This window comes from Dysidea avara, chromosome 7, assembly GCF_963678975.1.
Source record: "Dysidea avara chromosome 7, odDysAvar1.4, whole genome shotgun sequence".
NCBI lineage: Eukaryota > Metazoa > Porifera > Demospongiae > Dictyoceratida > Dysideidae > Dysidea > Dysidea avara.
This window is the reverse complement of record NC_089278.1, coordinates 28,994,428-29,008,324: the sequence shown is the minus strand read 5'-3', so window position 1 is coordinate 29,008,324 and position 13,897 is coordinate 28,994,428. Positions and strand designations below refer to the sequence as shown.

The 13,897-nt window shown below is 36.0% G+C and overlaps 2 protein-coding genes across 4 annotated transcripts in view; one reads left to right on the top strand and one right to left on the bottom strand.

Annotated features, from left to right (window-relative positions):
- LOC136260602 (uncharacterized) overlaps positions 1–973 on the top strand; it is a 24,284-nt gene extending 23,311 nt beyond the window's left edge. For both annotated transcript variants that reach the window (XM_066054399.1, XM_066054398.1), the window contains one exon: positions 554–973. In XM_066054399.1, the coding sequence (XP_065910471.1) occupies positions 554–934 (381 nt within the window). In that variant the 3' untranslated portion in view covers positions 935–973. The remainder of the gene's footprint in view (positions 1–553) is intronic.
- The window catches only part of LOC136260603 (uncharacterized), an 18,914-nt gene extending 5,017 nt beyond the window's left edge, over positions 1–13,897 (bottom strand). The window contains exons 1-7 of one of the 2 annotated variants that reach the window (XM_066054400.1): positions 13,708–13,897; positions 11,462–11,909; positions 8,026–8,582; positions 7,570–7,625; positions 6,154–6,258; positions 5,731–6,068; positions 2,376–2,892 (exon numbers count right to left, since the gene is read on the bottom strand). In XM_066054400.1, the coding sequence (XP_065910472.1) occupies positions 5,734–6,068; positions 6,154–6,258; positions 7,570–7,625; positions 8,026–8,582; positions 11,462–11,890 (1,482 nt within the window). In that variant the 5' untranslated portion in view covers positions 11,891–11,909; positions 13,708–13,897 and the 3' untranslated portion in view covers positions 2,376–2,892; positions 5,731–5,733. Of the gene's footprint in view, positions 1–2,375; positions 2,893–5,730; positions 6,069–6,153; positions 6,259–7,569; positions 7,626–8,025; positions 8,583–11,461; positions 11,910–13,707 lie in introns of those variants that run through there. The other variant, XM_066054401.1, reaches the window with a different exon arrangement.

Below are 13,897 nucleotides of genomic sequence, written 5' to 3'. Positions count from 1 at the left end.
TAGCCACTATGAAAAATATAGACGATTTTCATTACGAAGGGAAGCCATCACGTACTACTGCCAAATCAACACTTAGATGAATGGGACACAAAGGAGGATACTAGTAAGTCCATGAAGAATGCACTGTACATACTGCAGTATGCCAAAAGGCGCCTGTTGGGCCGAAGTGATGTCGAAGAGTACAATAATCAAGCCCGTAGCCTTAGCCGTTATCGAGTTATGCTTGTCTGAAGGCATCAGTCAGCTACTCAGTCAGTCAGTCACTAGAAAATTCCATTAAATAATTTTTTTTTAATTCCATAGCACTAGTTGAAAGCATTTCGGGTTGATCTGAAAACTTGTTTGGGCTTAGTTTTACCTAACCAATACTGCCTCATCGTTGTCAGGAAAAATTGAGGCTAGTTTTGGGTGATGTTATCCCGTGGGCCACGCCTACTCCTTTGTGGTCCCTACTATGCAATACTATCGTACTGTATGATAGTTACAAACTGTAGCTAAGTAGTTAAATTTTAGCAATATGACATTAGTTTTGATGTGTTTTTTACTTATATAGAAACATCACTTTATGTCAAAAAACATCACTGTATCTAAAGTGTTCTGTCTAGGATATTCGATTCCAGAAGTCAAGCTCACAATGCTATTTTGTTACTATACAATAACCTTTTTTATGTACTTCTGTGCAGTCATCGCATACTTACAAGAAGTAGATGAATACAATGCTAATATTGGAGAGTACATTTTCTGTTCAGCTGGAGGCTTCAAAGAAGAATGTGAGATCCACAGAGTGAGAGCTGAGAGATCCACTATACTGTCAACTGTACTGATTATAATTAGTCTATTACTATACACCCTTATCAACATCATTCACTTACTGTACGTAGTACATGTCCCAACTATGTTGGATAGTATAAGAAAGTTTTGTAATAAATTTTGACATTGAAATACATATTAATTATGTATTACGTAGCTACATGCCAGAAATTTATGTACACTGTTATGTTAATTTTGTATTGTACATATTGTAACTTTGAAGCCTGCAAATACAAAATAGGCTTTTCTCAGCATAGGTGCATGGTTACATAGGAATTTCTATATATTAAATGCAATACCTAAATTAAGGTGAAAATTATCATTTGAACACATGAAAAAGCAGTGCAGGATCTGCAGAGGGCAAGTGTATTTACAATTGATTGAATGTACATGATACAAGGTAAACACGTTGCACATTGATACAAAATTCAAGTTTGTTCACTATCTTCATCAATATAATATGGTTTCATCACTTTTCTTGGTGCATACTACACACAACTTGATGCAGCTACTATGTAATAATAATGATGATTCTTTTTGAGATTTTTATTTAATTTTATATGTATTGTTACTTGTGATTACTTCTCTTTAAGTTCAAACTCAATTATAGAGATGGTGATCTTTACATTGCTTTGGATTTCGATCTTGCATTGCTTTGGATTGCAAATATGTTACAATTTTTCTTGATAACAATGCTACCTGATGTATGTATTATAGTTCTCATCAGCATATATTTAATACTTACCAAATATATATATAAGCTGAAACAATTGATAGGAAACTAAAGCCCAATTGCAACTACAATAACCTAGAAATTTTCAATGCTCTATGTGCACAGTCAAGAACACTATATACATATTTGCAGGTGAAAAGTTGATGTTTAAGTATATACAGGTTGAATGTGGATACCTAACTGTCGTGACTCCTTTGGCACATGCCCAGACTGCATGCTGCTGCAGATCAAGTCACCACTGCATGGATCTAGGATTTCGTTTTGTATTCTTCACATTAATTTTTAGTTATATACATTTCTAAATCCCAGGCTTTAAGCTTTCTCACAGGTCCTTAGTTGCATAGAATTCACAGAATATAATAGCTACAGTGCAGCAAAAGATGTCACGGTATTGGTACCTGTGTGGGCGCATTTTTTTAAAAAACAGAACGACACAATCATGTGCAGTGCAACTGTCGACATTTAAATAGTTGCACGACCAAATCTTTTATGTTTTTGTCCTCATCCACTGCACACATGATCACAGACAAGAGTTCTGATATACGTTAAGCTAGTCATGAATGTATACTTTATATACAATAATATGATCATTTTTTGTCATTGCATGAACAATTATGTACATGGGCAAGCTAACTATATACCCATACCAAAATAGCCAAGCAGTGAAGTGTGCGACTTTGGGCTTAAAATGCTGTACGTGATTTAGATGGTGAAAGCTTTAAAGCACAGTACAATGAAAAGGAATTGTAAACTCGAAATTAATGATCAATAGCTTCATTGGCATACAAAATGTACTTATATGGTGTATGAATCATTTTGATATTGAGGATGAGTAGACCATAACTGTAGCTAAAAAATATATATATAAACAATTACAGTATATTATACAAACACACATGTCCTAAACATAAACAGCATTAGGGGTAAAGTGTACTGTCAATCTGTATTCGATGCTATAACTGTATGCAGTTCCAAGATTTAAGTGTATCCTGTATGGCCTTTTTTGCAGATCGGAAGTGTATTACATACATCAGGTGACTGAAGCTAATCATTGAGAATAATAAAACTGATAATATACTCATAATAGTTGATGGTATAAATGACTCTTCAACTCTTTCTCTGTGAATTTCACATTCTTCTTTGTAGCCTCCAGCTGAACAAATTTGGTATTCAAAGAAGTTCACAAAATAATCATTTAAAACATACAAGTACACAACTAGTGCAGTCAGGTATGTTAGGAAGTTTACTGCATAGTAGCAAAACAGCAGAATCAGCTTGACTTCCACGATGGAATATCCTGTACAAAATACTTTAGAAGTAATAGCATTGCTTGACTTCCAACGATTTTCCTAATAAAGAAAATTTTGTCATAATTAAACTAATAATATTTCATATTTTTACTTGTTTACCAGTGACCTGTATAAAATACAACCAGTGAAAGTGATTTGGTTTTAATTTACAAGTGTGTATAAGGAAAAATTAAATTTGAGAAGGGTGAAAGGTTGTCTACACCTGCAACTGTACTACTGTAAATCAGTCATATGGCTTGCCAATAGTATAATAGTATAGCCATACATGACTGAATAAGGATTAAAAGTCCATAGCGGTGAGCCAATTTTGCTTTTTTTTTCACCCATTTTTCTTTACAGCAATTCTTTTTTTTCTTTCTTTATTATTTTGCTCAAATTTTCTCTATTTTGCTGAGCATCAATAAAAATTAATTGCAGTATCTCAAGCTTACAAGCATGTGTGATTGTTCTATCAGAGAATATTTCATCTATAGTGACTGCTCTATTAGAGTATCTCGATCTTTAGTCACCATTCCTATGAGCATATGTTGTTCTAAAGGCCTTTTCACACTTAATGCGCATTGAATGCGGATCCAGCTGTGGTCAGACTGAGAGTGGATCAAATGCGCATCAATCCATTTCACACTACGAGTGTAGTAACTGAATTCAATTCGCTTTCATAACACGTGAAGTAACCATTAGGGAAAGCACATTAGCATACCGTAAATTATCCTGTAATCTATATCACGTGATTAGTCTGGTCTTCCTGGCCACGAGGTAATGATGAAATGCCTCGCGGAATACAGTACGGATGTTCATACGACTGGTTAGTCTTTTATTTAGTCTATAGATTAGAATGGTAGTGAAGGAACACTTTCCTGAGCCTGTTTCGTCTCGAGGTTAGAGAACTGACTAGCTTTAATGTCACATCAGGTAGTAAAAGTTAGGTTAGGGTTAGGGTAAGAGTTAGGTAATCTTTATAATATGTTAGGTTAGGGTTAGGGTAAGAGTTAGGCAATCATTTATAATCTGCTAGGTTAGGGTAAGAGTTAGGTAATCATTTATAATCTGCTAGGTTAGGGTTAGGGTAAGAGTTAGGCAATCATTTATAATCTGCTAGGTAGGGTTGGGGTAAGAGTGGTAGACTTTTATAGCTAGAATTAGTAAATGTTATACAAGTAGTCACAGTAGCAAAGCGGTAGTGCATGAGGCTTGAAATCAAGTGGTCGAAGGTTCGATTCCCGCTGTAGTTCACTTTTTTTTTTCGCTTGAGACTTTTCAGTTTTTTTCTAAGTTCAGTACAGTCTAAAAATGTTTTCAAAATGTTGTTTATAGATACCCACCATCGATTTCAGCTAGGAGGGGTATAAAAACGAAGCACTGAAATTCACACTTGATGTAGCCTTGGAGCTGCAAGTCCGTAGTGAATGCACCCGGACGATGACGTATCACACAACGTGGGTTTGTGTGACGTCATCAGGTCACGTGAGATCACGTGAGCTTTAATTTCACGGAGTGCTAATGTGCTCTCCCTAACGCCTAGTGTGATTAATTACCCACTTACGTAACAAAAACTTAAATGGCGTCAGTCATTGTACTACCTTCTTCGTATTCCTTGGAGTCAGAAAAGTATTCGCAGCGAAGTATGTTGCTAGTACAGTTACAAAACGTTGGGTGCCAAGAAGCTGGTTAATTCTTAAGAGGAAACCTGTACCGGGCACGATGATTTCAGAAGAGTACGCTATTCCTTCGACACTCACTCATGGTTACCATATCACTTCCACAAGCCGAGTATAACATTAGGTATGCGGTCGCTTTAGTCTTGGCGCAATAGCCATGCTTTGCGCGAGATATCAGGAGACTGTACGGCGCCTCTTGCTAATTGAGCTAATGCGCATTAAGTCCGGCCAATTCACCTCTCGAAGTGGATTGACATGAAACCGGATTGAATGCGCATTGCGGTCAATCCGGCTCAGGTGTGAAATAGTTTGATCCGGCTTCGATGCGCATTCGACTGTAGTGTGAAAAGGCCTTAATACTATGCGTGACTGTTCTATTAGAGTATCTCGATCTCTTCATACAAATTGTGCTAAGTTGCCATTCCTTGGCGCCCATTTTCCCCACAGTTTGCTCTTTGCTTTTACTAACGTAAATTTTGCTGGTAAAATCGGCGCAATCCTATAGATGTCCACTAGTATAGCTGCAGCTGTAAGTGACCTTCTTCTTGCTTCATTATGCTTTCTGTTTCAATGATGCACATACCTACATTAAGTACGAAGTTCCTCTGCAATCAATGCATTGATTCCGTTGAGATCACTGGCAATAATTAGAAATATGATAGCCAGCCCATGATGCATGCATCGCGCACTGTAGCTGCCATGATAGGTAAAAAGATACATCCTTGGCCTAGCTAAGCAACAATGCACAGTGTTAACCATAGTTGATTTATGCTTGACTAAGGAAATTAGTCAAAAACACTTAGAAAAATGTAAAATTGTATAGAAATTCATTGAAAGTCACTCTGAATTCACCATGCAACCAATACAGAGAGGTCAGTCTTGAACAGAAAAAGAGAGTTGTTTATATGATTGGTATTTTTGTTTGGAAATGCAGACCTTCTTGCTCAGTCATTAAATTATATGCGGTTACTATTAATAACACAGCATGTATCTGTTAGCTAATAAAATATACTCTAATGTCTTGGTCACTTTAATGTTTGATGGTTGTACTTTCTGATGTCAGATAATCAACGCTTTACTTTAAAAAAAGACATTTGGACAGTGAACAAGACATTACACTGGTATACACATGTCTATTGCCTACTGTGTAATAGGGGTCATGATGGTTGAGTGCATTATACTAAAATTGCTGGTGTATGCTCATTACATACAAACTTACCTTTCAGAGAAGACGAAATGAAAGAAATATTAATACAAGACCAATACAAAGTTTAAGCATTGATGGTAAAATTTCACCATAAAACAATACAGTAGGAGATTGAGGAAAGCAGTAGTATCCATTACTTTCATACTGTGACACAATGAGGGTAATTATTGGAGGAATTACACTGACTAGTAGTACTATGGTCACTTCAGTGATGTGAATCATTCTCCTATGTGAAGAAGAGTCCAGTAATTGTTTGGTTTTGAATGGAAAGGACAAAGATAGGAAAAGATGAAAGAGATGGAAGCACCAAAATCCAAAGAACAATCCATAGCCAAACTGTAGTATAAAACCTGTGAAATAAACATACATCTGTGTGGAGGGATACGTAAAATTGCAACGCAATCACTCCTTCCATTTTTTATTTAAATCACCAACCTTGAAATTGACAAAAGTTTGTCGTTTCTTTAACTGCTATCCAATAGTTTCTATCTGAACAAACTAATGACTTCCCCACCACAACTGGCAGATTCTCCAACACCACTGCAATAAAAGAATATAGCAGAACAAAATCCATGGCAGTAATAAATTTGCCATACAGAATGGTAAAGGAATTGTTTTCACATGATACCCAACAATCTATTACACTAGCAATATGCATACTACAAATATTTTTTGCAAAGATGGTTTATTCATGATACATGCACATACATATGTACATAATTTAGATAATAGGGTCATTCCATGTCAAATCACCGAGGAATTGTAGGGTTACCTCTCGAAACATGGTGTGTACCTATGGTGCTCATCACCCATACCCATTTTTAGCCTCATATACCACATAGTTTACCACAAATATTTTGAATATTTCATGAAAAATTGGTTCATCTTGAGTTCCAAAATCAACTGTATAGATCATCCGTGTTAATATTTTAAAATAAAATTTTCAGTGATTAAAGACAGAATCAGATCTTCCATAAACTATGGGATGTCAATTTAATTAAGGTTCAAAAAGGCTCTATTAAAAACTTTAATCCTTAATGTTTAAAAAAATTCTGCTTCAAATTCTTTGAATTTTGTAGTAAATAATAATTGGGTTATGGTCTATTGTTGGCAAATTTTTGTGGTGGGGCCACAATGTGTTCAAGAGATATAATTAAATATGTTGTGGTATGTAGTGGAATTTTGTAGTCTATTATTGCTATATGGGAGTGTACACCTCTAATAACTACGTACTCCTGATAAGGCCATGCCAACTTTGTTTTACACAATGAAGGTGTCCAAGTACAGTGCAACTTGTATTATAGTCTGTTCACGTTCATCTGAGCCCTCGTTTCTTGTTAATAACTCTTGTTACATGGGCCAGCTTCCCATACACTTAGTAATGCTGTGAAGCCCTCTATAAATGCTGGAACCATTAATCAAAAAAGCACTTTGATACGGACAAGAATAGGTAAGTTATGAGGCTTTAAAAATATCCTATACATAGTGGATGATTCAGGCGTGCAAACACATTTAAAACATGAAAACATGCTTGTTCCTGCACAAAATGGTTGGGAGTGAACACATGTTCACCTCTTTGATATTACTATATTTGTCCATATTTCAACCTTCAAGGCATATTTCAGCAGTAATTTTAAAACTATTACATCCATAATATTAGATTTCTGTACACTTCCAGTACTGACATATTTTCAACTGTCAACTTTCAAAATGCACAACATTTCAGATTATAGCTATTTCAGCTTTTCAGAAATAAATTCAGAGATGACCTACGAAATTTCAGGTCATTACCTACAGTACATACCCCTCAAGGAATAGTGTATCGATTCTCTACATTCTCAACAAACTTACCAAAAATTATCCAAACTGCAGTATTGTATAGAATATATACCTGTGGAAACTGCAACCTGAAATAAGTTGCATGTAAGTAAAAACAAATTTTTCATCCAACAGTTATGGTAATAGAGTTTAGTAGGGTACACCCTAATATGGCAGGTGCCACCCTAACTGATGTCATTAAAAATCATCATAGAAGCATCATACACAATGAAAATCATTTTCACAGAATAGTCTTAGTGTATCTACAGTATTATTTGTGAGCACAAACTATACCCCATCATATGACAGGTTACTAATTAGTTTTAATAATGGCTATGTGCATTGTTAAAATTTATTAGCATTAACATCATTGCAGCCATTTCTTGGCCGCCACTTTTGATTTCACAACTCAGGCTTTTTAAAGGCACAGTTTTCTTCACAGCTAGACTGTTTTGTGCAGATCATATTTACAGAACCTAACAAACTCACACTCTTCCTTGATTATAATAACAAGCTATCAGAGTGATCACTCCTCCAATTAAACTAATAGCTCCAGTAATAATAGCTAAAACATAAAAGACAAGATCTAAGGTGTTTTTTGTGAACAAGAAATGTCCATCACACACTGGTAAACATGTTGAGCCACAAAAATGATTAAATTCACTTGGACAAGGAAGGGGAGGAGCCAATGAGTAGGTCAGCTCTCCGTACTCATTGTAACTCATACAATCTGGGACTGTGGTATTAAAAAAGCTCTCCACTATTCTCCACTCAGAAGCACATTTGTTATCTCGAACTTCTTCACATTCTTCTGTCAGGTCTACTGAATAACTGTTACCATTACACAACAGAAGTGTTGCATTGCAGAAAAATGATAGTGAGTCATAATAACACTCTGTGTTGTCTACATATAGTCCAACAATATAAATTAACGATAGTCCTGCAATTGCTGAGTCATGACAATCTAGATAATCACCAAATCCTGTTACAGTATTGTTACATTCATTCAATAGTAATTCATCAGCTTGAATTTCTACAGGATCAACCTAAGGATAATGCAATTACAAACCATAATACAAGCATGCATGGATTTTTTCTGCCATCAACTTTTCAAACATACAATACTTAACATCTTTAAACAGGCTGCAGGACCACCAAGTCCTGCAGATCTTCAGCGCTTGTACTGTGAATCTTTAATGATCGTTGTGGTTTTAATAAAGAAATGACAAAATGCTAGGTTTTTAATAGGCTAGAAAAAGCATTAACCACCAGGACAATAAATAATTAAACGTACAATATAATTTGCCTTAAAAGCAAACAAAGAATGCACTGCATATTAACATTGCTGTGATTCATAAATTATCTAATTAATGTGTTGTTTCTTGATTATTATTATTATTATTGTTTGCAATAATATTGAGATACTCTAATAGAGCAGTCACTTACTCTAAATGCAGCATCCAATAAACATTAATTAAACAGCCAACACTATTATTGACAACCTTGCATGGTCTGAAAACATGACTTTGATCATGATATTTGAGTACTGCTCAAAAGCATCAGTAGAGGTTCCGCCAGTCTACACACTGTTAAATGGTCTTGAGACACCTTTTCAACTAGTTATTCCCTCAAAACTTTTTTTATGGTCTGCTTTCTATGCTTCAAACACAAACACATGTCCTACTAACAAATCATAATCAACATTAACAAGGATTATACCATGAGCATGTATAAAGGAGAGTAATGCATACATTTTAGCAACATCGTAGCATCAAGCATTTGTAATCTAACCAGTAAGCATCATTTCAATTGTGGGTTTAATTAAAAGTACTGAAATGAAGAAAGTACTATAAACACCATAAGAAAATTAATGGTAAACCTACAATGTAACATGCTCCAGGTTAATGCCATATCACAAGTATTTCTTATCTGCATGCATAGCTATGCATGCATGAAACACATCAGCTGTAGAGTCACATGCTTTCATCGTTAAGCCTTTTGCATTGCACGATATATTGATATACATGTATTGCCAAAAACCATATTTATAACTATTTTAGTATTTGTGTTTCTTTTATTAAGATTGCAACCAAATACAGCTAGTATAGCTTAGCTCTTTCGAAAAGCAACTGGCAAGGTTCCACATTCATTTATACACATGCAGCTCGTGTGAAAATGTATTGACCTATACATCCATGGGTCAACAGTCTTTACAGCATCAGGAAACAGGAAGTTTGTAATATTATTGTGAAGGTCGTAAAGCCAAAGTTGAGTGTTACTATAAACTGGCAAATCTAGGGTGGTTTCCATGGATTCAACAGAAACCCCCTTTAAAAAAATCTTAGATCAGCCACTGCTGTATAAAGTGACTAATATTCATAGAGCTATGGATGATTATTTGCATTAAAAAAGGACAACTTGTTGTCATGCCTACAGGATAAACCACTTATGGGAATAACTTAAAAATCGGTGTGCATGTAGGTTAACCATCATAGTTCACACCTTTTGTGGTTTAAAAGAAATCGCATTGACAGCTACAGAGATAGAAGGCAAAAACCAAACAACTGTAAGTCGCGGGGTCGAAATACTCTAATAGAACAGTCACCGCGGGATAAAAAAGGTACATTAAAAATGTCAACAACAAAAAAGTTACTTACCAGCATTCAAACCAGAGACCTCCACACTGAACACCCAAATCCTTAACCACTGAGCTGCTGCTATCACGGTTGATCACCTCACTTTATTTCTACTTTATAAATGAAAATTCTAGGTAAAATCTACTCAATAATCAAGTCCATAATTTCATAGATCTTTCATAGATCTACCAATGGATAATCTAGATTGTTCTAGAACATTCTACAAACATTATGAAAGTAGCGGTGTCGTGCAGTCAAGTACAACCAGTGTGGGCGGGCGACATGCTCGTTTTACAGAACCAGAAAACACCGTTTTCATGCATCCTTTACAGGTGAGACCCAGCCTTCGATACGCAACAGCTAATAATGAGAATGGAAGTCTTTAGATGTTTATGCTTCAGGATTCTGGGGAGGTAAGCAACATTGGCTGAAGGCATTCTTTAAAAGTCAAAGTTAAGGCTATTGCACTTTCATATCGTGGTACCCAAGTATCCTCACCCATGATAGTTTATCGACGTTTGAACATGACAAGCAACGGAAGTATGAACAACGAAGTTGAGATGGGTTCTTTTACCCCACTTGTATTCTCAAAATTAACGGGTGCCGCCAGGTAATGCTGCTTAGTGCTATATTTTACAGCAGACTTGCTCTCCTTGTCTCTCTTCAGAAGGAGTAGTTTTATATAGTTCTGTGATGTCAGGGTGGTGGCAAGAGGTGCTGATAACCCTGGGAATAATTAAAAATCTAAATAACATGTATCTGTAGTTCCAAAGTGCTTGAATAGTATAATTAACCATTTCTGCAGCGGAAGCTTCCTCAGGGTCCATTTTTAGTTCACAAGTTGAGTCGTTGGGGGTATACACATCTTCAAAATTCATCTGATTTCAGCCAAGCAGTCTTCAATGATTCTTGTAGAAAAGAGAAAAAAGTTAAAATGAAATATCAGGGTCAATCATAGGCTGGCTTTGGAACTTGCAATTACAAAAAGTAGTATATATCCACACAAAAACAGCCAAGCTGTGAAAAAATGTGCGGCCTTAAAAAGCCTGGGTGAAAAAAGTTGTGAAATCAAAGGTGGTGGCCAACAAATGGCTGCAATGATGTTAATACTAATAAATTTTAACAATGCACAAACCATTATTAAAATTTATTAGTATTAACATCATTGCAGCCATTTGTTGGCCAACACCTTTGATTTCACAACTTTTTTTCACCCAGGCTTTTTAAGGCCGGACCTTTTTTCATAGCTGTGCTGTTTTTTTGTGGATATATTATGCAAATCCACTAACTTTAACAGAACAGCTTTTAAAGTCCAGATAATCAGTAATATCAAAGCTATCAACATGAGGGTTTATTGTAGTGTAATAGAAAACAACTGGAACTTGATACAACAATATCACTGCACAGATAACAAATAGGAAGCTTGCGACCAAACGCCACTTTAACATTTTTGCAACATATCTTGATGTATGTAAGAATTCTTTACGATCAGATGTGGAGTTACGGATCATCATTGCGTAACTACATTGTTCTTCATATTCACTCTCATAGTTCAGTGAACTATAGTCCATCAGAGTCTTACTATCATTTTTATGAGATTGATTCTTATTTAACAATAATAATGGATAATTCAACCTTGTCTCACTAACAATCTTAAGACCACTGTTTGGCTCAGTCACATCAATCTCACTAACAAGTGGTTCTGTCATATTGTACATGTAGTGCTATTGTGAATACCTGTACACAGATAATAATTATACCAACAAATACAAGTGCTAAAACCAATAGCTTTTAAAAACCATGCTTGTCAATGATCAGTCACTGGTAAGTTACAGTTACATATATAACCTGTGTCATAACCTAGCTTATCAATGATCAGTCACTGCTAAGATACAGCTACATATATAACCTGTGTCATAACCTAGCTTGTCAATGATCAGTCACTGGTAAGATACAGCTACATATATAACCTGTGTCATAACCTAGCTTATAATAACCAAAACTTCAAACTGGTCAACTTAATTGCATTCCTTAGATACATGTGTGCCCCACATGCTATCATGCAAATGCATGTAAGGCAGTTATCACTTGTACATATATGGTATATGCTTGATTTCTGTTCACTGTTTATGGTACATACTTAATAATTTAGCACAAAAGCTTACCTCATATATATATATATATATATGTATGTAGCACACATTAGTTACATCTAAGTTAGCTGAACGAACTCTAATATTAGAGAAGCCCTTTTGTAATAGTTTTAAAGTAAGCACATTTCAATATTCATAATAAAAATGACCTCCCACTCATGCTATAAAAGAACCTTGGATGATAAACTGTGAATTAACTTTGCATGCCCAACATTTACCATAAATGGGGAAAATTTCACTTGGTAGATTTCACGTTTTTCGCAGTTTCAAAGCAAACTGCAAAGGTTTCCTGCTAGATCAATAATTTTACAGAGTACTACACATAGCTATGTTTAGGCTTTAAATTTTCACCATGAATAGTCTCAGTAAGCCTTAACCATGAAACTTTTGCCCAGGGAAACTTTCCCAGTTTGCAGTATGATGTAACTGTCTCCCATATCGCTTATTTGCAAGCATTGAGAAATATCATTTTGAGTATTTAGCATATTATAGCTTGCCATAGTTGAGACTATGAGTATCATATTTTCACAGTCATGTGTCACTGACTCATGTTTTACAACCCTCCAGAGCACCCACTGTACAAGTTCCAAGTTTTCCACAATTAATATTAGCTGTTTCATTGGTAAAACAAATCAAGCAAACTTCAAACAGGGTGGTGGGCAGGATGGCAACGAAGGCATTGTGATGGATCATTTTAGAGCTAATTAAAAACCAGCTAAACTTTGTATGACTGATTAGGGGTAATACCTGAAAGTGTAGTATGTAGAGTATGGTGTGAAGCATACTGAAACCATCCTGTTTGTTAACTTGAAAAAGAAAAAAGGTATCAGTTTAATAGCTGATAGCTGGTCAGCTGGTTACTCATTTTTCAAGACTGGCTCTGGGAAAACTCTTATCTCTTGATAGCAACCACAGACATACATAACACTAATACATGAATTAGTACACTATTACTGTCAAATCAACCCGAGTGATTTGCATTTGCTAGTTGCTTTATCCAGGCTCTGTAGTGAGCCATACAAGCAGTCTGATGTCTTAATGGAGCTCTGGCCAGACTCAGTGGAGATGACGACTGGATGTCAATCTAGCTGCTTAGCTATATACATGCAAGGATAAGCAGCAAATGTCAGACTCAGAGTAGTCTATGCCTCAGAAGCACCCTTGTACAAACCTGGCATTTTGGTGCCACCCCCATAATAAAAAATGGAAGTGGTTCAGTAACCACTGCCGCTAAATAGAGTCGATCGAGCCTGGAGTTGGGCCCTGTGGAGCCCTCCGAATTTACTGTCACGTCGGTGCAAGGAACACACATGCCAACATATACATAGTGCTATTGATATTGATAGTGACATTTCATATAGCTACACTGAAGCCTAACTTACTTGTAGTAAAACGCTGTAGTCACCCGGCCTGAAGTTCAACTCTGGCCGCCCCTTGAACGCGACTGTGATAATGAAGTACGTTACGGACTAGTGGCCGTTGATGGAGTGCACCAGCAGAATGCGATAGACGTGACTGACTAGGAGACTGAACAACGCGAGGAACACCACACAGGACAGGTGATCTATCGTG